This window comes from Erythrolamprus reginae, chromosome 2 (assembly GCF_031021105.1).
Source record: "Erythrolamprus reginae isolate rEryReg1 chromosome 2, rEryReg1.hap1, whole genome shotgun sequence".
NCBI lineage: Eukaryota > Metazoa > Chordata > Lepidosauria > Squamata > Dipsadidae > Erythrolamprus > Erythrolamprus reginae.
In genome coordinates, this window is record NC_091951.1 from 138,210,131 (window position 1) to 138,235,803 (window position 25,673).

The following is a 25,673-nucleotide window of genomic DNA, read 5'->3' on the forward strand; positions in this document are numbered from 1 at the left end:
GGATGCGTATTGGATGTGTTTTAAATCTGATTGATGCAGCGTTTTGGGATGCAATTTATGGACAGCAGTGTTATTCTTGACAAATGTATATTTATCTTTTATGTACGCTGAGAGCATATGCACCAAGACAAATTCCTTGTGTGTCTAATCACACTTGGCCAATAAAGAATTCTATTCTATTCTATTCTATTCTATTCTATATGTTCTGTTTGGGAATGCTGAGAAACGAAACGTCTCCTACATCTTACTTTCGGGGGATGCCCTATATTAGGCAATTCTACAAAATCTCTCCTAGCCTTACTTTCAGGGGTGACTTATTTTCGGGGAAACGGGGTATTAAAATTTAGATGTAAATGTTCTGACAATGAATAAACCTGTCGCAATTTCTTTGCAAAAACTGGTTGCTTTTTTTCTTTCTTTGAGGGATTCAATTGACCAGGGGCATACAATGTGAGGAGTCAGGCCAACAATGGCCTACCAAAATGTCAACTATGACTCACTTCAAATGTTTGTTTGTTTATTGTGCTTCTAGACTTCCAGGCACAAATGATGTCTTTGAATTGTAATTTTTAATATGCCAGAAGTAGGATATTAAATATACCAGAAAGTCATATCAATTTAATCAAATGCAACTTTTGTCTACATTGTGATTTTTAAGATTCCATCCAAAAGTCAGACACAGTGCTTAGTCTAAAGAAAACTGAGACTATCTAGCATAGGGAGTTATGTTCACACTGACTGAGAATGCTTACTTGTAATGCCAAAAACATCTAGAAATACCAATGTGGGAACAGTTGATGCAAAAGTTGCAAATATATGTTAGAGCAGTGTTTCCCAACCTTGGCAACTTGAAGACATCTGGACTTCAACTCCCAGAATTCCCCAGCCAGCATTTGTTGGCTGGGGAATTCTGGGAGTTGAAGTCCAAATATCTTCAAGTTGCCAAGGTTGGGAAACACTGTGTTAGAGAATGGCATAATTGGAAAAAGTTTAGGTTTTTTCAAACTCACATAATTTACAGAAGCGCTGAATTGCTTACTGCTTCATTTCTTCAATCATCTTTACTACATAATACCAACCAAGGAAAATGCACCATTACCTCAGAAATAGCATGACGATCCTGAACTTTGGTGGAGCTCAGAAGACGCAGTGCATTTTTGGCACCCTCAGATACAGCATATTCAACTTGGAAGTGATGGCGAAGCTCCTCAATTCTCAATTCTATGGCGCTTAGATCTGTGTTCCCTGCAAGGAACATAAAAAAGTAAGTCTATCTCCATTTTTATGCTTAGCACCAGGGCCCTGACATGGCACCCACAATTTCCCTAGTTCAGTGCCAGCCTTAACTGTGTATTTCCCAGAATATCCTCAACCCCTTGTAAATTCCAGAGGCATTCTTAGGAATGAATATACAGTAGTACTTCGTGATACGAACACCTCATCATACGAACTTTTCGAGATACGAACCTGGGGTTCGGAAAAATTTTGCCTCTTCTTACGAACTTTTTTCGCCTTATGAACCCGCCACCTGAATGCCAAACCCGGAAGTTCGGCAAAAGTTCGGGTGGCCGCCGCCGCCCGGCTGTCACTTTCCGAAACAGCTGGGGAGCTTCTTGGCGTTCTCCCAAACACCGAACCCGGAAGTTCGGCAAAAGTTCGGGTTCGGCGTTCGGATTTGGGAGGCCGCTGAGAAGCGCCGCCGCCCAGCTACCACCTTCGCAGAAGAGCCGCGGAGTTGTCGGCCGGTCGGGAGGCTCAAACGGAGGTGGGGAATCCCAATAGGGAATTCCATAGGCAGAGCTTTGATGTCACGGAGACATCCTTCCTGGCCGGCCAAAACATTGACTCCAGGAAGGACGTCTTCAAAGGAAACATCCAAGGCTGGAAGGAGCTGGAGGAAATATAGAGAACAGCCTCACTGATAGGATATAAACATAAATGGATGTATTGTGACTGCCCATCTACCACAGCAGCCATTTTGTCTCTTAAATTTTATCCAAAAAAGAACGCTCTGGCTTAAAAGAATGACAGTTCTCTTTGTGCCTAATGTGTACTTAGCTCCAGAGAAATACCCAGAGACCTGTAGCAAGACCCAGAATAGGGTTTCACATCAGGTGGGGAAAAGATGGGACTTTAAACTGTTCCCAAAATCATTTCCCAGTGCCTGAAGGGTTTGGGAGGGCAACAGAGACATTGGCCTTTCTGAATTGACAGCCTGGCTACAGTATAAACAGAGCTTGCAGCAAACGGGTTCCTTCTTCATCCTATCCTTCACCTTGTCCATCTTCCATATTTAGCTGCACCTCATCAGCTTGCACAGCCTTGCGAATCTGCATGCGGATAATATTTATCTTGGTTTTGCTATCTTGTAGCATTTGCTGGGCTGTCTGCAGCAACTTCCGATCCTAGATGGAAGACCAAAGAGGTTGGATTGAATTCCCTCCAATAGTATTGAAAATCACAGCAAAAACAATGTAGCTGGCAATAGGTTTAAGATAGAGAGAAAGAGAGACAGATAGGCAAGACAAACAGAAATAAGCTGTAAGAATACACACAGAACAAACTGAACTGCCTTCCTGTATATTAGCAATTATTATCTTCAATAATTATATCTCATTAACTCTGCCCATCCAACAAAAGTTGGGCAGTCTTCAAAAACGTAATCAATCAACCAATCAATCAATCCGGGAAGACCCAGGAGATATGCCTTCTCTGTTGTTGTTCCTGGCCATTGGAACAGCACTCTCATTGAGATCTAGATGAGCTTGACCCTGCCTTCCTTTGCAAAGGCATTAAAAGAACCTGGTTCCCCCCACCCTTCAGCATTGGGTCTGTGACCAATCTGACCTACTGGAAGATATTTTTCCCCCTGGCACTTTATGTTTCTAGGGGTCCCAAAACTTGGCAACTTTAAGAGTTGCGGATTTTCAACTCTCAAAATTTGGGAGTTACCTGGCTGGAGAACTCTGGGAGTTGAAGTCCACAAGTCTTAAAGTTGCCAAGTTTGAAGACCTCTGGTCTACAGGATATAACAATGATGGCAAAAATATAGCATGTGTGCTATATAGATGATATGCAGAGCCATATCTGAGAGCTTGCAGGGTGTTGCTCTATGTCAGCTCCAGTATGTATATGCGCAGGTGATTTTCATCCAATTTCTCTCTCCCCAGGCTTCAGGAGGCTTTCCTGAATCCTGGGAAGAACGAAAAACTGCCCAAAGGGCCTACCAGAAGTCCACAGGCTTCAATGAAGCCTTTGCGCGTGCACAGGGGTGGTGGTGTTGTGTGCATGCACTGGGGGTGCAGCACAGGGGTTGGGTGCATGGAAGGAGGGCATTGCATTATGGGAGTGCACTTACCCTTCTGGCACACCCGAGCAAAAAAGGTTCGCCATCACTGGTATATAACATATTTGGGGGGGGGGGAGGTGTCTGTTTTATTACATGGTTTTATTGAATGTATCATTGTTCTTCAATGATGTACACCATCTAGCGCTAGTGCTAGTGGAGTAGGAATGCAAGAATTCTATTGGATTTTCAGTTATTTACAAGAACTATCTAATTTTCCAGCCAAAATTGTTTCCAAAATAATTCTTTTTTTAAGGAACACTCCAAAATTCAGAGGCAGCTTTGGCACGTTCGTGCCAAAATGCAGCATTGAGATCAATTCAATCAATATTTGAATCACAAGGATCAGCATACGCAATAGGATTAATTATATATGAAATTTAGACTACACTTTGCTAAATCATGGGCCACAGCATTTCATTTGATGTTTTAAAGAATATTTTTTCCAGATTTTTTGAACTGAGAATGGTTCACAGGAAGGAGCTGGCCTGCTAAGCTTCGCCCAATTTAACCGTAGAGGGTTAATCCCCAAGTGAGTTTTTTCTCCTTTCCCCAAGAGAATGTTGTGCTGTTTCTGTTTCTATTTGCACAGCAACAAAATGTACTACTTCAAGGTAACGTGAACCCCCTTGAAGTAGCAGTTATCAGAAGCTGCTTGTTCTTGTGAGATAAATTGTTTAAACATTTTAGAACAGTGTATTCCAAATGTATCTAATAGGAGATATGTTGAGCATCAACATAGTTTTAATTCTGTGGTTATTTAAGAAACTTTGGAAATCAGCACATTAATTGGTTACTATGCAGGGGGTGAAATGTAAAGGGAACTAGGAATGCTGATATGAATTCTTACTTAAACATTTCTTGGTTTCTTCAGTTTGGGGGGGGGGCAGATAATATTTTCAAGAGGCAACATTGACTAAGATAGGTAATCAGATTCTTCATCAGGCTGAGGGCATTGATGCAGATATTTCTTTCGTATGGGAAGAAATACTGCATGAGAATATTTTAAAGTGGCAAAATAATATCTTTGCTTAGAGAAGGAAGACAGATAGTGGAGAGGAAAACAAACATACTTTGGCAGCACCGTTGGCATACATCTGGATCATGTTCTCTGCCCCTTGCTTCACCTTCAACTCAATGTTGAGCTGTTTTTCCAAACCAGCAATACGACTTTTGGTAGCTGTTGATCGGCTGAAGCTGCCTGGTGATTGTGGGGCATCTAAAAAGGGTTCAATTATAGAAATTAATATTATAGCAGGATGCACATCCTAAAAAAGAACCATCTCAATTTCTGAACAGAAAGTAAGGAGAGGGTGTCACAAGTCTAGAAGAAAGGAAGGTTCTCTGCATCAGGGACACTTGAGATAGGGGAAAGAAACATCTCTCTCAGATTCTCTTCCGTATTCTGGGGTGTGGGGGAGTGAAATCCACCAATGTCAGCAATATACCGCATTTTTCAGACTATAAGACTCACTGGTGTATGAGACACAACAAGATTTCGAAGAAGTAAGAAAAAAAAGTTTTTGTCCTTCCTGCCCACCAGAAGCACTCTGGAAGTGCCCCGTTTTTTGCAAAAATGGGAGCATTTTTGCCTTCCCACAGCCCCCAGGAGCGCTCTGCAGGCCTCCCAAACCCTCTATGCACCCCATTTTTCACAAAAACGTATCCGTATTTCACAATTTTTGCAAAAAACAGGGGACGCAGAGGGTTTCGGAAGCTGCAGAGTGCTCCTGGGGGCTGGGGGAAGGCAAAAACACGCTCGTTTTTACAAACAAAGGCTCATTTTTTGCCAATTTTTTCACAAAAACAGGAATGCTTTTGCTTTCTTCCCAGTCCGCAGGAGCACTCTGCAGGTATCCCAAAAAGTGTGTCCTATAATCTGAATAATAATAACAATAATAACAATAATAATAATAATAATAATTATTATTATTATTTATTAGATTTGTATGCCGCTCCTCTCCGAAGACTCGGGGCGCCTCACAACAATAATAAAAAACAATATTGTAGCAAAACAAATCTAATATTAAAAAAGAAGCATATAAAACCCTATCATATTTAAAAACCAAACAACACATACATACTAAACATAAAATATAAAGAGCCTGGGGGAAAGGGTGTCTCAACTCCCCCAAAATATGGTACATTGACCAAAACCCCACAGAAAAGTACTCAGCATTTTTACATTATATCAAATAGGATTTGGGTAGCCTCAGAGTCCTCATACAAATTTCCTTTTGTGCTAATCCATCACCAAATATTGGCGAGAGAGTAATTATTTCAATTTATTATCAAAAACCATCCAATGTAGAGCAGTTAAGGAATCTCCATCTTCTTAGTTGCATTTTGTGAATAGGGACTAAATCTTGATTTACTTCATTAATGTAACTGTTTCTGTCAGAGATGGTGCTTCTCTCCTGCTTTTGAACTACTCTTTAAACTTTCTTCCCCTTCCTTCCTTCTTTTTTCTTCTTTCCTCATTAACCCTTTCTAGTTGATCTCTTACTTGATCACCCTTTCTTCCACCCCAATATTCTGGCTTTTGCTCTCTTGGGTTTGAATGTCAGAATGTCCACCAAGGAATTGTCTATCCTCTGCAAAGTTTTGGGTAGGTCAATCATTCAATTAGTTAGGAAAGAAATGTAAGTAATAATTTAAGATAAGAAGAGAAATTATTATTTTTATGAGTAACTCAACATGACCACAATTGAGCCCAACATTTCTGTGGCAAAGAAAGACAATTGTTATGTGAGTTTTGCCCCATTTTACAACTTTACCTATCACAACAATTAAGTGACACAGTTGTTAAGTTAGCAACATGGTTGTTAAGTGAATCTGGATTCCCCATTGACTTTGCTAGTCAGAATGACACAAAAGGTGATCACATGACCCAGGGATACTGCAGCCATCATAAATCTAGTTACCAAGTGTCTGAAAACTGATCATGTGATCATGGGGTTGTAAGTGTAAAAAAGGATCATAAATCATTTTTTTCAGTGCTGTTGTAACTTTGAACAGTCACAAAACAAATGGTTGCTAAGTCAAGGATTAACTTTCCTCTTTCTATTTTCCTCACAATAACAACAACTCTGTGAGATGGGGTTGAAAGAAGTGACTGGTCCAAAGTCAATCTGCTGGTTTTCTATGTTTAACGTAGAGCTAGAACTCATGCTCCCAGTTTCTAGTTTATCCATAATTCAAAGTACACTTTTTAAAAAAAAAAAAAATATGACTTCCAAAGATCACAATAGGAGCATCTAAAGTCTGCTTACTCCCAATGATCAACAATCAAATGCAGGGGGTTGACAGAAAAATGGAAACACCTGACTTTTTGGCATCATAATGTTTGAACATGTTCAAATCAATCAAAACTTGACATATTTTAATGTTTTTTTAAATTTTGTTACTTCATATGTTTTTTTAAACTACTTTTTTTTGACAGAAATTTAAGAAAATTGGTTATAACCTTCTAGAAATGGCAGATCTCTCAGACTTTCAAAGAGGCCAAATTGTTGGTGCTCGAATGGCAGGCGCTAGTGTAACAGAAATTGCCCAAATGTTTGGCATTTCAAGAGGTAATGTCTCAAAAGTAATGACTGCTTTTGAAAGAGAAGGGAAAACATCCTCAGCCAATTCACAATTTGTATGAATCAATATCTTGGAGAATTGAAGCTGTATTTGCCGCAAAAGATGGACCAACACCATATTAAAAGATATTTTGATGGTTTTTCAAGGTGTTTCCATTTCTTTGTCCACCCCCTGTACTTTACTTTGTTATGGTGGGAAGTGGACCTTTGCAGTACTAGCAATCCAATTTTCAAATGTTCTCCTGAAGACTACTCAATGGATGGCTGATATAAACAAATTTTAAAATGATGATAGAATTAAATGTGTAGGATTACAATGCCTATCATTCTCAGCCACTATAGATAATAAAAGTAATAGTTAACCAATCTGGTTGGGAACACTAGTTTAGCAAAACAGATTTTGGTACTCTATTTTTTCATTCATTTTTACAGCTAATTGCTGTTTTATGCCTTATTTTTAAAATATTACTTTAAGTGGTATTTTTAGATACCTTGATAACCTTCTGAATTATAGGAGAGGGGCGGCATACAAATCTAAATAAACATAAACATAAACATAAAATATGTGTGGAGGACATAAAGAGTAGCCTTGAAAGACAGAAGGAAGATCTTCTACGAACAATGATCAGATTTCTTAATATGGTCTACCTTGTGACTAACAATATACCAGTATCACATATAAGAGGATTTTGTGTTTCTGTGCCTGGAGTCAGTCTGAATGAACAAGTCTATGCAAGAATATTGGCAACATTTTCAGAAATGGTTGGATGCTGCCTTCCTCCTAGGGCTGAAAGTGAAAAATTGGCCCAAAACTATCCCACTGACTTCCTGCCTTAGGGACGACTAGAACTCATAAATCTCTTGCTTTCCAACTTGGTATATTTAACTGCTACACCAAACTGGCTCCCATAAAAGCAAATATCCTGGTTTAAATCATAGGCCTTTGCAAATACAATTCCATAAAACAGGTAATGCCGGTTACAAAGCAGCTGCATCTTATTAGTGCAGAGAAAGAGCATTATCTGAATGAAAAGGACTTAATGCAGGACGTATTTTACTTGAAAGTGATGAACTGAGGGACAAACAGAACATGTTATTATTTCATTAAGTGTAAAAGGTTAAGCAATGGAAATATGTCAAATCTAGCAATAGGATTTATCATACTATTTTCTCAACTATTTCCAATGAGGCCACAAGAGAAAATGGTAAGATTCAATCAACCTACGGTAGTATCTTTATCTTTTTTAAAGCTTTAATGGAATTCTTAGTTTTTACTCTGTCTGCCATTTTCTTGGACAGATAAGCAGCAATATAAATTGTATTAGTAAACAAGTACAGTAATAAATAAAACCATGAAGGAAGGGTTTTTTATAATACATATATTATCTACATTCTGTGGATACTGCTACTCTATTAGAGCATTTATATAATTCATATTCTATCTCTGTACATTTTGGGTGCTAGACGATATTTTGTGGATCCGGCATTAGACAGTATTAGGGTCATAAATCTCGGAGCTGGTGTTTTTTGTCCTTTTGATGTCCTGAGGCAAAGATCTAACTATGAAATTAGATACTTATTCTTATGAAAGACTAGCAGAATGACTTGGTATTTACTGCTTGGTAGTTAGGATACTTGCTATCTAGCAAAGGAAGCCAATTAGAACAAAGCCTTTATTTAAAAAAGCAGCTTCCTGTTATAGACATTAGAACAGAGGTCTTCAAACTTGGCAACTTTAAGACTTGTGGACTTCAATTCCCAGAATTCTCCAGCCAGCTGTTTGGAGAATTCTGGGAGTTGAAGTCCACAAGTCTTAAAGTTGCCAAGTTTGGAGACCCCTGCATTAGAATAAGATGATCATGATAGCCTCTGGTAGGGGAAAAAAATCAAAGGGAATCTAGTAGTGTATTCTCCACTATTTTATTAAAAGGTTTAAATGTGGTGTAATTGTTAAGGAACTGGTTAGATACTAGGAGATTGTGAATTCTAGTCCTGCTTTAGGAATAAAAGCTGAATGACTTTGGGCCAGTCTCTGTCTCTCAGCCCAATCCACCTCTCAGGGTGGCTGTTGTAGGGAAAATAGGAAGTGGTACAGTATTATGTATGTTCTCCACTTTGAGTTACTTATAAAGTAATAAGGGCAGGATAAAAATGTTTTTAAAAAGGGCTTTTGGGGGATATAGCTCATTTCATCAATGAAGTGCAGCTGTAGATGTGAACTGTAGTTGCCAAAACTTTGTGACTTTCAACAACATGTGTTACTCAAACAAGTGCTACCAGAGTCTTGATTAAAGAAAAGGAACAAGTCATATCTTTTAAGCCGTGCACCATGGGGTGACTCTAGAATGGGTAATCCCACAGCATATGCACAGCGTTGTCAACAACATTATACCAAAATTTGTAGGACTAAATGGAGTCAAGGTCAAGCATTCATCTAGAATTCTCTCCTCTCATCAGTGGCGGCTGTAGGTGCATAGATTTTATACCACAGTAGCATTTCCTCAAAGGTTATAAAGCTTAGTGTAGCGTTTCTTGTTTTTTGTTTGCAGGAGTTCTGAGCCCAAAATCATTACTATTTTTCTACCCGTGAAGAGGAAATTGCTACGCCCATGTACCAAACTCTTTCTAGTCCAGCTGTTTACTCTCTGAACTGCTCTCCTCCTCCTCCTCCTCCATTTTGTGGCATGTATTTTAGAGTGGAGTCAGGTACAATAGCAGCCACTTCCTCTTTGATAAAGTCTCAGCAGCTTCTACATACGATGCAGTTCTAGTTTTGTACAATTCTTGCCTTGCTGAACCCTCCAACTAAAAGACAAGATGCAGAGCAAGATTGCACAAGAAAGATAAGAGCAGAAACATAGGCAGGTCTACCCAAATAACTCAGGGGCACCATCTTGATTTGTTTAATCTCTACAATTTCAAGAGGAGATGGCATATTCTCTCTGCTGCTTTTTGTCCCATAAAGTTAATTCCTGTCTGAGGAGATCAAGAGCTTATCTTTCTGTTAACCACATCTCTGAAATGGCTGGAATAAAAACTGGACAATGAAATAGTAGGGCCACTTGAATTGTGATGACGTGATCAGATGTCCTACTGGATTGCAGCCTCACTGTGCTACTATCCAAATCTGGTGTTTTGCATCCCAGCCCTAAGCAAGGGAGGAAAAATATTGAAGTCTGCTGCCCTCCTGAACTCTCACGTTTCATTAGCCAACAAACTGGAGTGTAGATTTATTCCAAGAGCTTTTAGAAACGATCCTTGGCAACTAAACAACTTCTATTAAAGCTTCATAATGAAACTATAACATAAGAAAATTATTTGGTTTTGTGTGTCATCTCTAACATATGAAGCAAACTGAAACTGGATTAATAACATTAATTATTTTCATATGTTTTCTTAAAATATAGAACTAGGAAGAAAATGTAGTTATAAAAGTGCTAATATTACATCTGAGTTTAGCAAAAGATCACAAAAAGTAAATAAATGGTTATTAATACTTTGCATTTCTTTAAAATGCTAAAAATAGCTGGTACCGTGTTTCCCCGATAGTAAGACCCCCCCGATTGTAAGACATATGGGGGGTTTCAGGGGGGTCGGCTAATATAAGCCATACCCCGAAAGTAAGACATATGTCTTACTTTCGGGGAAACACGGTACGATATGCCGGAGAGCCGGAGAAGGGGGCGTCCGGACCCCCCCACCCCCAGCAGAAGCCAAGGGGGGGTTCCTTTCAAGCGGCGTTGGGCAGCCAGCAGCAGAAGGCGAGAGGTGCCTCCTTCTCCGGCTCTCCGGCAGATCGAGCGCGCGAAGAGGCACCTTTCACCTTCCGCCGCTGCTGGCCGCCCTCTTTCGCCCAGCGTCGCTTCGGAAGCCACCGAACGCCGTCAGGGGGGCGCTTGGCGACCGCCTCTCCGTTCGCCAAGTGCCGCTCGCCAAGCGCCCCCCTGACGGCGTTCGGTGGCTTCCGAAGCGACGCTGGGCGAAAGAGGGCGGCCAGCAGCGGCGGAAGGTGAGAGGTGCCTCTTCGATATGCCGGAGAGCCGGAGAAGGGGGCACCTCTCGCCTTCTGCTGCTGGCCGCCCGCCCTCTTTCGCCCAGCGCCGCTTGAAAGGACCCCCCCCCCTTGGCTTCTGCTGAGGGTGGGGGGTCCGGACGCCCCCTTCTCCGGCTCTCCGGCATATCTCAGAAGCCAAGGGGGGGGTCCTTTCAAGCGGCGTTGGGCGAAAGGGCGGGCGGCCAGCAGCAGAAGGCGAGAGGTGCCTCCTTCTCCGGCTCTCCGGCAGATCGAGCGCGCGAAGAGGCACCTCTCACCTTCCGCCGCTGCTGGCCGCCCTCTTTCGCCCAGCGTCGCTTCGGAAGCCGCCGAATGCCGTCAGGGGGCGCTTGGTGACCGCCTCTCCGTTCGCCAAGTGCCGCTCGCCAAGCACCCCCCTGACGGCGTTCGGCGGCTTCCGAAAGAGGGCGGCCAGCAGCGGCGGAAGGTGAGAGGTGCCTCTTCGATATGCCGCAGAGCCGGAGAAGGGGGCACCTCTCGCCTTCTGCTGCTGGCCGCCCGCCCTCTTTCGCCCAGCGCCGCTTGAAAGGACCCCCCTCCCTTGGCTTCTGCTGGGGGTGGGGGGGTCCGGACGCCCCCTTCTCCGGCTCTCCGGCATATCGCAGAAGCCAAGGGGGGGGGGTCCTTTCAAGCGGCGCTGGGCGAAAGAGGGCGGGCGGCCAGCAGCGGCGGAAGGTGAGAGGTGCCACTTCGCGCACTCGATCTGCCGGAGAAGGAGAAAGAAAGAGGTCGGGTTGTGTGAAAGAGGCCGGGGTTGGGGGAAGGGGAGACGTAAGATGTGTGGTTTTTTTTTTTTGCAACGCCGCTCAAAAGGTGCCTTGGCTGGAAGAGTAGCTGGTTTCCAGGGCATAAACTGGCTCGCTTCCGGGGATGGTAATGTAAGACATACCCCGAAAGTAAGACATAGTGGGGCTTTTGGGGGTAAAAAGAAAGTAAGACATGGCCTTACTATCGGGGAAACACGGTAGTTCTCATTCAATAGAAATATAAATGTGAGAACTAACAAAAATATAAACATGCATAATAATAGAAGTATATTGAATTTGAGATAGGTGATGGATGGATGTTATATGGTGCCTGAAGTCACCTATGCATGAGTTGGGTGTCTATATAATTTTTTTTAATGTACTGTACTATAATAATTAATAAAACTACATTGATTGTGACAATAATATGTTGACCTTTCAACAGCTACTACTCCTGGATTGTCAGGCAACAATCCTCATAATCTATTCATATAAAAACAAATATTGGGGATTGAAGCAGCAGGATGGAAAACATTTTGAATATTTTTAATCTATGCATGTTAATTATGTTTTTTCCTCTGCTAGCTGTATCTGAATGGTCAGAAATAATGGCCCTCAAGTTTCAAGTTATGAAAGCTCAAACGGGCTCTTTGGAGCAGATGTGTGTTGAAGACCATGCATCTTCACACTAGGAAGGTTAAGAAACACTGATCCAACCCATGTCAAAGGGAGGTTGCTACCAGAAAAGAGAATACTCCATACATCATTTGTTGCTCTTGAAAGAAATGCAGGATATTAAATCTAACAAGTAAGCCAAAATAAATGAATACACTAATAAATAATTAATAGGCTAGACACATCAACCTATCTATAACTAAATTCAATTTGTTATAGAACTTGAATAATAATTCAAATGAATTATTACTCACGCAGGAAGAATTTATTATATATGAGACATATATTAGAAATCAGAGCTGCACTCTTATCAACCTCAAAGTATTTGGTTTCAAGTAAGTGCCAGTAGTTTAAGGTTCAGTGTTGAAAATCCACAGAGATAAGATATATTACCAGGCTCACGCCCAGATACTATCTTTTTTCTTTCTTTCTAATGTTTCACCACAACTGAAGGGTCTACTTTTTGGGGAGAGGAATTAACACTTGGTTGCAACAAGAATTGACTGCCTGGCTTTGTTGCCTTAGCCTGACATTGTGAATTGAGAGAGAGGGCCGAGCCAAAATCACCCAGCCAACTTTTATGCAGGCCCAGAAGTCATAGTCTCGTTCTAGCCATTAGCCCAAACTGGTTCTCACACAGTGTACTACACACACACAAAAAAAGCCCTACTACGAAATCCCTGGAGAATATCTGAAGATGCTATCAGATCCTGTTGAATAAGTAATACACGGTTTTTGACGAAGTAGTTGCTTCCTTTGAAGTGTCAGTCATTATATCAGAGATAAACACAAACATTATCAGGGTATTTGCCTAATTTCCCTATCAGCCAGAAGAATTTTCAAAAAAGTGTAGCTGCTGGTTGTGTCTTTCCCTAACCCAGTGTTTCTCAATTATTTTCTGTTACCACCCACTCAGGAAGAAGTAAACATTTCACGCGTCCCCCAACTCTCCGCTGGGATGATTGTTTGCAATATTCAGCACATTTTCGCTGAAAAAACTCAAGCGTCTTATCAACGTGATAATGTAATGTAATGTGTTTAACTGACGCCTTATGTTATTTGGCTTCATGCTGTCCACTGCCAACATTTTTAGACACAGTAAACATACGGTCTTTCCTCATCTCCCCCCGTAGTCACAGTGAAGCCAAGCGCTATATAGGCTTCGTCATATTTCCTTGTCTTGGCTTTCAGGAGACTTACGTTTGTCTCATTACCTCTATCTCTCTCCTCTTTTCTTTTTATCCCTGTTAAATATTTTTCCATGGTGTCTCCTAAGGGTTTGTTATCTGCACCTCATATCTCCTGCTCTGTGCTGTGTGTGCTATTGTTTGGTGCAAAAACCCCCTACTCCCTGCAGCAAAAAAAGCACAATCTCCGGGGTCACATAATTAATAGGCTAGACACATCAACCTATCTATAACTAAATAGATAGTTATCGCTCCGCCCCAATATTTGAGAAGCACTGCCCTAGGCAAAGAAACCACCAAAAACCCAAACTAAGAAACTAAGAACCACCAAAAACCCAAACTATATCTTCGGAGAGGGGTGACATACAAATCTAATTAATAATAATAATAATAATTATTATTATTATTATCATTATTATCATTATCATCAATTGCCACAAACCTCTTCTAGGGAAATTTAGTGTGCATATTCTACCGAGAGCTGACTACAATACGTACAATTTTCTTTTAGTTCCTTTTCCTTTTCATTGCTTCTCCATGCGCCCTGTAATACCTAATCCATGCTTTCCCACATTTAGCATACTCACCCCCCAGCTCTTCAGGGTCCTTGACGACAATATGTGCATTGAGATCCTGAAGATGGTGATGCAACGTCTCCAGTTTGCGGTTGGAGTTCTTGAGCAGGTTTTCCACATTGGAGAGATTCTTACGGTCTGTGGTAGCCTTGCGCAAATTTTCTGCTCCCTCCTTTATTTTCAGTTCTTTGCGGATCTCGCGTTTAATTTTCTCTTTCTCTTCATCCAATTTCTGTTGCACACTGGTGTCTGAAAAATCTGAGCTCTGGTCCAGACCCAGGTGTTCCAGGACTGACCAGTTGCCCGGGTCACTCTGCAAAACAAGGATGGCAAAAAAGTTACATTCATTCATTCATTCATTCATTTATTAGATTTGTATGCCGCCCCTCTCCATAGACACGGGACAGCTAACAACAATAGTGAAACAACATATAACAAATCTAATATTTAAAATAGTTTAAAAGACCCTAATTTAAAAATCAAACATACAGACAAACATACCATGCATAAATTGTATAGGCCTAGGGGAAAGAGAATACCTCAGTTCCCCCATGCCTGACGACAGAGGTGGGTTTTAAGGAGCTTACGAAAGGCGAGGAGGGTGGGGGCTATTCTGATCTCTGGGGGGAGTTGGTTCCAGAGGGTCGGGGCCACCACAGAGAAGGCTCTTCCCCTGGGTCCTGCCAAACGACATTGTTTAGTCGACGGGACCCGGAGAAGGCCAACTCTGTGGGACCTAACTGGTCGCTGGGATTCGTGCGGCAGAAGGCGGTCCTGGAGATATTCTAGCTCGATGCCATGAAGGGCTTTATAGATCATAACCAACACTTTGAATTGTGACCGGAAACTTATCGGCAACCAATGCAGTCTGCGGAGTGTTGGTGTAACATGGGCATATTTAGGGAAGCCCATGATTACTCTCGCAGCTGCATTCTGCATGATCTGAAGTTTCCGAACACTTTTCAGAGGTAGCCCCATGTAGAGAGCATTACAGTAGTCGAGCCTCGAGATGATGAGGGCGTGAGTGACTGTGAGCAGTGACTCCTGGTCCAAATAGGGCCGCAACTGGTGTGCCAGGCGAACCTGAGCAAACTCCCCCCTCGCCACAGCTGAAAGATGTTTCTCTAATATGAGCTGTGGATCGAGGAGGAAGCCCAAGTTGCGGACCCTCTCTGAGGGGGTCAGTAATTCCCCCCCCAGGATAATGGACGGACAGATGGAATTGTCCTTGGGAGGCAAAACCCACAGCCACTCCGTCTTATCACGGTTGAGTTTGAGTCTGTTGACACCCATCCAGACCCCAACAGCCTCCAGGCACCTGCACATCACTTCCACTGCTTCGCTGCCCAGTCATTAAACTGCCAACATTAATCTTTGTCTCTATCCCTTTGATTCCTTTCTGAAATCGTAAAAGCCGTGAAAATATCCTAATGCTGTAAACTAGGTAGGCAAAAGAAAAAAACCCCGAGCAAATCAAAACTCCTTCAACAATTTTATCCCCTTCCCTAAACATATTATATATATTCTACAATAAGCAGAATAGCACCAATGTCTCTAAATAAACAGCAACTATAATGCAATATACCGGTAGGTAGTCTTCAACTTACAATCACAATTGAGGGTGGAATTTCAGTTGCTAAGCAATGTAGTCATTAAACAAGTTATCATGTGACAAACCTGATTTTCATTGCAGTTGTCAAACAAATCATCATGGTTATTAATATGTCACATGGCAGTTAAACAAACCGACCTTCCCCAATTGCCTTTGTTTGTCAAATTTGGGGCTCAATTGTGGTTCTAAGTCAAGGGCTGTCTGCAGTACATTTAAATCAGAGGTGTCAAACATGTGTCATTACAGCATTGTCACGTGACATATTGTGACCTTTCCCCCCTTCGCTAAACTGGGTGTGGGCGTGGCCAGCATGTGATGCATCCGGCCTGCAGATTTAAATGTATGAACTTGTCTTTTAAAACAAACTCTTGGTTGTTGAAAACTAAATCTAAATTTAATCCAAATTTGCAAAAGTTAGCATTTCATTTTTATTAAACTAAATCATTAATATTTACACACACGTAAGCCTAATGAAGATATATTATTAAATGTATATAAATGGTCTTTGTATGCATGTATTCCTCTTACTCTTTCCATATTCTGCCATTTATCAGAAGCAGGAAGTTGGAAAATTATATGGTTTACTGAAGCACACTAGATTCAAGTAATAGTATGATGCTGGCCCTCCCTTTAAACAGCCTTTGTCAAGATTAATCTCAGGTAGTGTTTGGCTGTAACAAATATTCTAATTTCCCAGCAGTCAGGCCTGAAGGAAACAAGGAGAATTCATGAGCCAAATTCAGTTACATTTTAATAAAAAAGATATATTCCAAATAATTCATTAACTTCTAAATTGTATTATATTAATAATGAAATTCCTGCTAGGAAAATAAGAAACAGGAGAGAAACAGATGCACAATTGCATTAGATGTGGGACTGGAAAAGAAAAATGGACCAAGGACAACATTTTACTCTATTTAATCTCTATTCCATTTTTATTATATTCTCATTTTATCCTCAGAGGTAGAATCTAATTTCAGACCCATGCTAACTATATCCCTTCCCTTTTTCATCCAAAAATAAAACCAAGAAATCTGGGTTTCTGCCTCCCCCCCCCTTTTTTTGGCATCCAAACATACCTTCCTTCCCCATATATACTACATGCAGCTCTACTCTAGATACATTTTGATAATGATGTTGACAATTGCTGCCAGCTTCCCTGAACTGCAATCTTGAATTGAATTGAATTTATTAGATTTATAAGACACCCTTCTCCAATGGACTCATGGTGGTGTACAAAGATAAAAATATTATACAATCAATAAAACCCCATGAATTTAAAAGATTGATAGATGAATATGGACACCTCACTTATAATAATGCATGGGGAATCTCAGATGATTTTTACCCTTTTTTTAAAAAAAAAAAGTCAATCATTCATCATAAAACCTTCCTATAAATATTCATCATAAAAAAATTCATCTATCAATCTTTCATCAATTCGGGTCAGAGCAGTGTGCTGTTGCTCAATGGCCTCAGGCCTGGTGGCAAGGGCATGTTTTTAGGGCTTTTCGGAAGGCCCGGAGAATCTTGTTAAGAATCTTGTTCTTAATCTTATTAAGAATCTTGTTTCACTTGGCAAACAAAGTAAATAATTCCCCCGCTTAGTCTTATAGATTGGGGCTACAGAACTCCTAATAGGCAGTTTGGAGAAATAGTAGACCTGTGATTCTTGCAAACACTGTAGGGCAGGTCCGTCAAACTTGCAGCCCTTGGGCTGGATGTGTTACATGTTGGCCACGCCCAGTTTAGTGAACAAAGAAAAAGTCACAATACATCACATGGTGCCGCATGTTTTGATACTCCTGCTGTAGGGTATCAAAACAAAAAATAGTTGTACAGAAGAAGTTAACCTATATTGAAACCTTAGCTGATCAGTGTGGTATTTTAATTATACTGGAATAGGGATTATCTCAAGATTTATATTTTTACAAATCTATTTGTGAATATAAGTACTTAATGGGGATGGTAAAATTTTTGTATTTCCCCTTAAGAATCCAAATACATTTATATTTTGTTTGCTTTTTGTGTAGTTTCTTTTCTTCTTCTTTTCCACTTTGTTCCAATGCTGTTTTATTTTATTTTTTTACCTTCAGCATTTCATTAGTTACTGTGTTTAAAATACTGCCTTGTTTTTAAAGATGGTGGAAACCTTGTGATTTCTCCCCTCCCCATCAACACAAGGTTTCTACCATCTGTTCACCAAGATAAGAAGTACAGTATTACTATTACTCTTCCTCTTAAAGAAGCTTAGAGCAATCTACAAAACAATGAACAAGTAGGATAAACAGCAGTTTGTATTTTGCACATATCCCTGTAGCTGACTCTGAGAAATGTGGTATTTAATACATGAAGATATTATTTAACAGTTAGTAACAATGTTTGTACCTCTTTGCTACATCATGTTTCTTTTATTTATCACGTCTCCCTCTATTTCTTCATCACAGCCACAAACCTGAACACTTTCATTTCCAATTCTAGTTAACCACAACTTATCATTCAACTCCCTAACTACCCTTAGTATTTAGTAGGATTTTTTTTAAAAAAAAAAACCCTTAGTGTATGGTCTGGTTTCTATCAAACAAACAATACATCATAATAATCCAATTCTTCTCTATTCTGTCAATATACTGTAGTTACTTTCTATCTTTATTTATATAAAAGACTAATAAACTCACTCATGTAGTAAACATACACAAAAACAGAAAAAACCCCCCAATTAATTGCAATAAAAACATATAGCATCTTAAGGCAACACTCTCCCACACCCCAATATACCCTCTTGCTAGGCTCCAGCTCCATCCTACCCCAATATCTGTGGAAAAGTCAAGTTTTCAAGTCCTTCCAAAAGCCAAACATAGAATGGAATAGGAATAGAGAATAGAACAGAACAGAACAGAATATTTTATTGGCCAAGTGTGATAGGATACACAAGGAATTTGTCTTCGGTGCATACGCTCTCAGCATACATAAAGCAATAAGCGGGGGTGGGCTGCTGGGTGTTTGCAGGGGTTCAGGAGACCCTCTGGCTAAGATTCTGTGCAGTTCAGAGAATAGGCGTTGATTGCTTACCTGAACGCCTCTTCTCGTACGGTGAGCGGGTACAGCAGTCACATGGGTTGCTCATGTCCAATCCGGTGGAACTGAGCCTAGTGTTAAAAAAGCTTGCCGGATCCGCCCCTTCCCCAGAATTCGCGAATCCATAGACTAGGCTCAGCTGTGAAGCTCTGTAGTGTTCAACTCTTATTGTTAGAGGAAAAAGGGATTATAGAAAGGTAAGGAAGACACATACAAGGGCGGGAAGTGACTGCTGTACCCGCTCACCGTACGAGAAGAGGCGTTCAGGTAAGCAATCAACGCCTATTCTCCGTACTGAAGGAGCGGGTCCAGCAGTCACATGGGACATACCCAATAGATGGTCCCTAGGGTGGGATTAGATTGCTATCGTGTGAGATAACGGATTGGAGTACCCTTCTGCCGAAGGCAGCGTCCGCTGAAGCGTAAGCATCAATCTTGTAGTGCCTGATGAAAGAATTTGGCGAGGCCCAAGTGGCTGCTTTGCAGACCTCCTCCAACGGGGCTTGCGTCGCCCAAGCGGCCGAGGTGGCTGCGCTTCTGGTGGAATGCGCTGTGATGTTCCTTGGAACTGAGAGGGAGGCCGATTCATAGGCCTTAGATATAGTCCCTCTGATCCAACGGCCTATTACTGTTGAAGACACTGTGGTCCCCATGACTCTGGGGTGATAGGCTATAAACAGTGCTTCTGACCTCCGAAAGGGTCCTGTGCGTTGGATATAGATTCTCAGCGCTCTAATAAGATCCAGAGTGTGCCATCTAATTGCCAAGGGATGGTCTCGTTGGAGGCAGAAGGAAGGTAGGACAATATCCTGAGTTCTGTGGAACATGGAACTGACCTTGGGTAAGAAGGTAGGGTCCAGTCGCAAGACTACCTTGTCCTGATGGAACTGACAAAGGTCCTGCCTGATTGAGAGGGCAGCCAGCTCCGAAATGCGTCGAGCAGAGGTAATAGCCACCAGGAATGCTACCTTAAAAGATAAGTACCTTAGGGACGCTGATTTTAGGGGTTCGTATGGTGCCTGCGTGAGGGAATGGAGAACCCGAGGCAAATCCCAAGATGGATACCTGTGGACCTTGGAAGGTCTGAGGTTGGCTATGCCCTTGAGAAATTCCTGAACCTCTGGAAAGGATCGGAGAGGCTGTCTGCGGGGGCCCCCTAGGACAGATGAAATGGCTGCCAGATGACGCCGGAGGGTGCTGGTAGAAAGTCCTTTATGGAAGCCTTGCATAAGGAAGGAGATGATTCTGTGTATGGGAATGCACAGAGGGGAGAGGCCTTCCTGTAGGCACCACTGGTGAAACTTGGACCACGTGTGGTCGTAGATTCGATTGGTCGAACTCCTTCTGGCCTTTAAAATGACCTCCGCTGTATCGGGGTCATGACCACGCAGTTCTAAATCTCTCCTGATAACAGCCAGGCGGTGAGGTGGAACCACTCCGGGTCTGGATGGAATGAGGCCCCCTGCCGCAGCATATCCCCCGAAACGGGGAGTCGCCAGGGGTCCTGAACGGACAGCTGTTGGAGATCCGCGGGGCCAATGAGGGGCGATTAGGATCACTCGGGCCCTCTCGGTGAGGACCTTGTGGATCACGTCCGGGAGAATTGGAATTGGAGGAAAGGCGTAAAGTAGGCCTGGCGGCCATGGGCTCCGGAGGGCATTGATTGCTTCCGCTCCCGGGGATGGAAATCTGGAAAAGAAGCGAGGGAGTTGGGCGTTCGCATTGGTCGCGAAGAGATCCAGAATAGGTAGGCCGAATCTGAGGCAGATCTGATGGAACAGGTCCTGATGGAGGTTCCACTCTCCTGGGTCTATCGTTGCTCGAGATAGCCAATCCGCCTGGACGTTGAGGCTCCCCGAGATGTGGTCGGCTAGGAGCGACCGAAGATGTTTTTCCGCCCAAAGGCCTAACTTGAGGGCCTCCCTCATGAGAGCCTTGGATCTCGTGCCCCCCTGTCTGCAGATATGGCTTTTTGTGGCAATGTTGTCGGTGAGAATGAGAACGTGCCGGTTGGGAATGCGAGGAGAGAAATGTTTCAGAGCCAGCGAAACGGCTCTTAATTCTAGCCAATTGATTGGCCTGGAAGCTTCCTCCGGGGACCACGTGCCCTGGGCTATCATCCCCTGGGCGTGGGCGCCCCATCCCGATAGACTGGCATCTGTGGTGATGACAAATTGATCCGGGCACCTGAACGGGGATCCTTTGTCCATGGCCGGAGACTTCCACCACTTGAAGGATCTGCGAACACTTGGTGGAATGACAATGCGACGATTTGAGTTGCTGTGCCCCGATCTCTGAAAGGGTAATAGGAGCCACTGAAGTTCCCTAGCATGAAGGCGGGCCCAGGGAATGATGCCTATGCATGACACCATCTTCCCCAAAAGGGAAGACAGAGTTACTATGGATACTGAAGGTTTGGATAAAATGTTGGAAATTAACTCCCCTATACTGAATTTTCTCTCGGGAGAGAGAAAAACCTGGGAGGATTCTGAATTAATAATGGAACCCAGGTGTAAAATGGATGTGGAAGGTTGGAGATGACTTTTATCAAAGTTGATGGAAAATCCATGGTCCTGAAGGACTGACATGGTGACAGACAGGTCTGAAATCACTTTCTCTAGGGGGTTCCCATGAATCAAAATATCATCAAGATAACATAAAATGTGGATGGGAGACGCCCGGATATAGGCCGCCAGGGACCCCAAGAGCTTTGTAAAGACCCGAGGGGCCGAGGAAAGGCCAAATGGCATCGCCCTATATTGGAAATGCCTGCCTTGAAAGGAAAAACGTAAAAATTTCCTGTGGCATTTGGCTATAGGAATGTGGAGGTAGGCCTCAGTGAGGTCTAAGGAGACCATGAAATCTCCCGTGTGGATGGCGGCCAAAATAGAAGATAAGGAGTGCATCTTAAACTTCCTATATTTGATGAATAGGTTCAGCTTCTTTAAATCCAAAATAGCTCTCCAACCTCCGGAGGACTTTGGCACCATAAATAGGATGGAGTAAAATCCTAGGCCCTTCTGACCGGAAGGGACCGGTTGAATGGCTCTGATTGACAATAAATGAGAAATGGCCTCCTCCATACGGTTACAATCTGAGGATGACCTGGGAGAAGGGCAGGCAATAAAACGTTTCGGGGGAGGAGAAACAAATTCTAACAGAAGGCCTGTTTGAACAGTGTCAATGACCCAGGGGTCCTTGGAGGTGAGACGCCAATTAGAGGCGAAATGGGCTAGGCGACCCCCTATGGGAATTGAGGAAAAATTACCATCTGGGTTTTTTTGAAGCCCTGTTAGAGGACGCTCCCCTTTGGAAGCGAAAACCTCTGCCCCTGGAGTTCCTACCTTGGGAACGAAAGCGGGGGGAATACTGACCTGGAGATCTCTGATAGGAAGCCGCTTGATCTGGCTGGCGCCCTGGGCGACGAAAGGACTGCGTTTTGGTAGCCTTTTTGGTGGTTGGGCCCAAGACTTTCTTCTTGTCCGTGGTTTCCGTGAGGAGTGGATCCAGAAGATCACCGAAAAGAAGGTCGCGCTTTAAGGGACCCTGGGATAACTGCCACTTCTGGCGTACTCCCGCTTGCCAAGGGCGAATCCATAGGAGTCTTCTTGCCGTTGTAGAAGCTGCAATAGACTTAGCAGAAAATCTAGTAGATTGCAAGGTGGCATCAGCCACGTACTGGGCAGCTGCAAAGACCTTGTTGAAGTCTTGTTGACCTCTCAAGTCATCGGGAGGAATATGCTGTTGTAGTTGGCGAAGCCACAGAAGCATGGCTCTGGAGAAAAAGGAAGCTGCTGCAGAACTTTTAATGGCCCAGGAATCTGCGGTGAATCCTCTTTTGAGCATTTGTTCAATCCGCTTGTCCTCTGGGCGGAGGACTTCCTCTGCTTCGCCTGGCACAGCCGCTGCCGAGTGAAGGATCTTGACAGGTTCATCCGGTTTAGGAAAGGAGAGGAGCTCTTCATAGGAAGAGGAAAGTTTGTACAATTTTCTGTCCTTGGTGGAGGGATTAAGGCCAGAGGCTGGGAAATCCCACTGTTTAAGTAAGGCATCTTTAAACAATTTAGGCATAGGAATTACCTCGTTATCCTCCTGTTCCTCTGTGAAGTAAGGTAAGTTCTCCTCCGGGGGATCAGTGGAAGTGGAGGCTTGTTTCTCCTGGGCCGCTAATCCCGTAGAAATTCTAGCTTTGAGAAGGAGAGATTTGAACAATTGAGAAGGAAAAATAGTAATTGGAGAAGGAATCTTAATTTGGGATTCCTCATCATCTGAGAGGCCTTGAAAGGGATCCTCATCATCCTCCAAATCTTCATATTCGTCCTGAGAGGAATCTGAATCCTCCTGAATAGGAGCTCTAACCGCTGGGGAAGAACCCAAGGGGCGGGAGGGACGAGGAGGAGGAGGAGGTACGGAAAGCTCATTGATGGTGGAGAGTTTGGCATCAATGGCCTTGGACAACACAGAAAAAAAAGATTTGAACTCAGGAGGTAAACTAGAAATATCAGCAGGAATGGCAGAAGAATCCCTAAAGGCCTGGGAGGATCCTGGCTGGGGGGAATCTTCAATCATATCTGGTTCCTCTGGACCTATGCCCCATAGATTAGGTTGGGGTCTGTCTAGGTTAGGCTCATCCAGAGATAACACAGGGACCCCAGAAGGAGGTAGACTAGAAGCCTCTGGGGGGTCTTGGCTACTGAGTACTTGGGCCTGTACTTTCAAACGCTTGGCTGATTTATCATGGATTCTTTGTAGGGCTAGGTCCCTTCTCTTCTCGGCCCTGGTGACCTTGGTCGAGGGGCGGGCCCCTGGAGAAGAGGAGGAAGAGGCCTGGGGGATACTAGTAATTTCATCGCCTGTAGGCCTGGCCTCTCTGGGACCTTTAGTTGTGCCTCTCTTGGGAAAGGTAGCCATAGTCTGACAATTAACAGAAGACAAGGCTGAGCCAATAACTGAATAATTAAGGAGAAGAATTTCAAGTACTTCCCAAGAGGAATGGATCCTGCTTCGAGGCCTCGAAGCTGCTGAGACTTGAGGGCAATCTGGGCAAACCCAGAGTTCGTGTCCCCAGATCCAGCGGGGCCCAGCCTCCCTAAACTTTGTAATTAAGTAAACCAAGGCACTCTGGTTGGAGGCTTAGCCGGTGGAGAATTAAGCCTGGGCGTCCCAAGGCCCGCTCCGGGATCCACGCGGTGGACTGAGGCCTACGCGGCTGGCAGAAGGCCAACACGAGAGGCCTAAATTTAAAAATGGGCGCGAAGGCCTTCGCGCCGAAAAATCGCTCCGAGATAGGATTTTTAAAGGGGAAGCGATCGACTAAGTCCAGGAGACTAGAAAGGCGTCTCACTCCGCAGGAGGTATATTAAAGCCCTTTAATCATATTACAATAATGAATCAATAAATCAATACTTGCACCGAAACCTCCAGGCCAAAGGATTAAAAGAATCCACAAGCGGCAGCGGGAATCGTACACGGCAAAACCGCCGGGGGAAAACGAAACCGCAACTTCTCCAAAGGAAAAAAAAAGCCGAGCCTCAAACGGCTGGCGCTATCCGTGCAAGTAAATAATAATGGTAAAACAATTCTTACTACTTTTGAAGGAAAAGATCGAAGGGAAGGTGTTAGAATGTTGAACGAGCTATCACAATACAACCGCAGGATATGCGAACTGAGCGAATTCTGGGGAAGGGGCGGATCCGGCAAGCTTTTTTAACACTAGGCTCAGTTCCACCGGATTGGACATGAGCAACCCATGTGACTGCTGGACCCGCTCCTTCAGTACGGAGAACCCCCAAATCCCGCTCCTGGCTGGCCCCTGGAGGGTTGGAGAGGATGAAAAACGGGCCTACTGGAAGGAGCTTGGGGAGGCTGCTTTTGCTGTCCCGGAGGCTTGAAGGAAGCCTCCAGAGCCCATGGAGGGCAAAAATGCCCCCCCTTCCATGGTGTAGGAAGCCGACTAGGCCATGCCCACCCAGCAAGCAGGCAGAGAACTCCTTATTATATTTTTTTTAAGCCATCATGACAATGGCCATCATCTGAATTTTGATTACACGATCACAAGGATGCTGCAAAGGTTATAACTGTGAAAAACAGTCATAAATCACTTTTTTTCAGTGCTGTTATTTAGGTCACTAAATAAACTGTTATTAAGTCGAGGATTACTGGTAGCTGGATGTGATGGACAGATACGCTCTAGGAGAGACAGCTTCCCAAGTAACCTGGACTCATGCTATCCATGGATTCAAAGGTGGATCCACCACCTTGAATTTTACCTCTCCAACAAAACTCCTGGGACTCAGAGAAGCTCATACACAGCGATGTATTATGGGAAAAATGTAGATGCCCCAAAACTGGCCCAGTTGCTGCATTTTGGACTAGTTGTAATTTCCAGACAGACCTCAAGAATCCTTACACAGGGAATTAGGCATTGGATACTCACTTGAACGCCTCTTCTCATGCGTAGAACACAGTAATCCAGCTAGGAAGTGACCAAGGCATGACTAGTGTACTGTGTAATATCTCCTGGTTCAATAATGAGTGTAACCGGCACACAAAATGCCTCTACGTAAAATCTCCCTTTGCCTTGCTCAGTTATCCTCTCCTTAGGCAGAAGCCACAAATCCAGGAGGACCTCCAAGTCAACATTAAGGGTAGGAACTGAATCATAATTAAAAGTCACTAATAATGGACAAATTGGTGCCAAAGTGGAATGGAAAATATAGGCCAGTAGATTCTTCTGGCCCTGGAAGTCAAAAGCGATTACAGTATCCCAACTACAGACTATAACCCCAAAACAATCAGTTGTGTAGCCAAATG

At 43.2% G+C, this 25,673-nt stretch overlaps 1 protein-coding gene across 6 annotated transcripts in view; it reads right to left on the reverse strand.

Annotated features, from left to right (window-relative positions):
* PKN1 (protein kinase N1) overlaps positions 1-25,673 on the reverse strand; it is a 120,739-nt gene that overhangs the window by 33,217 nt on the left and 61,849 nt on the right. For all 6 annotated transcript variants that reach the window (XM_070739595.1, XM_070739596.1, XM_070739597.1 and 3 more), the window contains exons 2-5: positions 14,183-14,483; positions 4,420-4,565; positions 2,276-2,405; positions 1,100-1,245 (exon numbers count right to left, since the gene is read on the reverse strand). In XM_070739595.1, the coding sequence (XP_070595696.1) occupies positions 1,100-1,245; positions 2,276-2,405; positions 4,420-4,565; positions 14,183-14,483 (723 nt within the window). The remainder of the gene's footprint in view (positions 1-1,099; positions 1,246-2,275; positions 2,406-4,419; positions 4,566-14,182; positions 14,484-25,673) is intronic.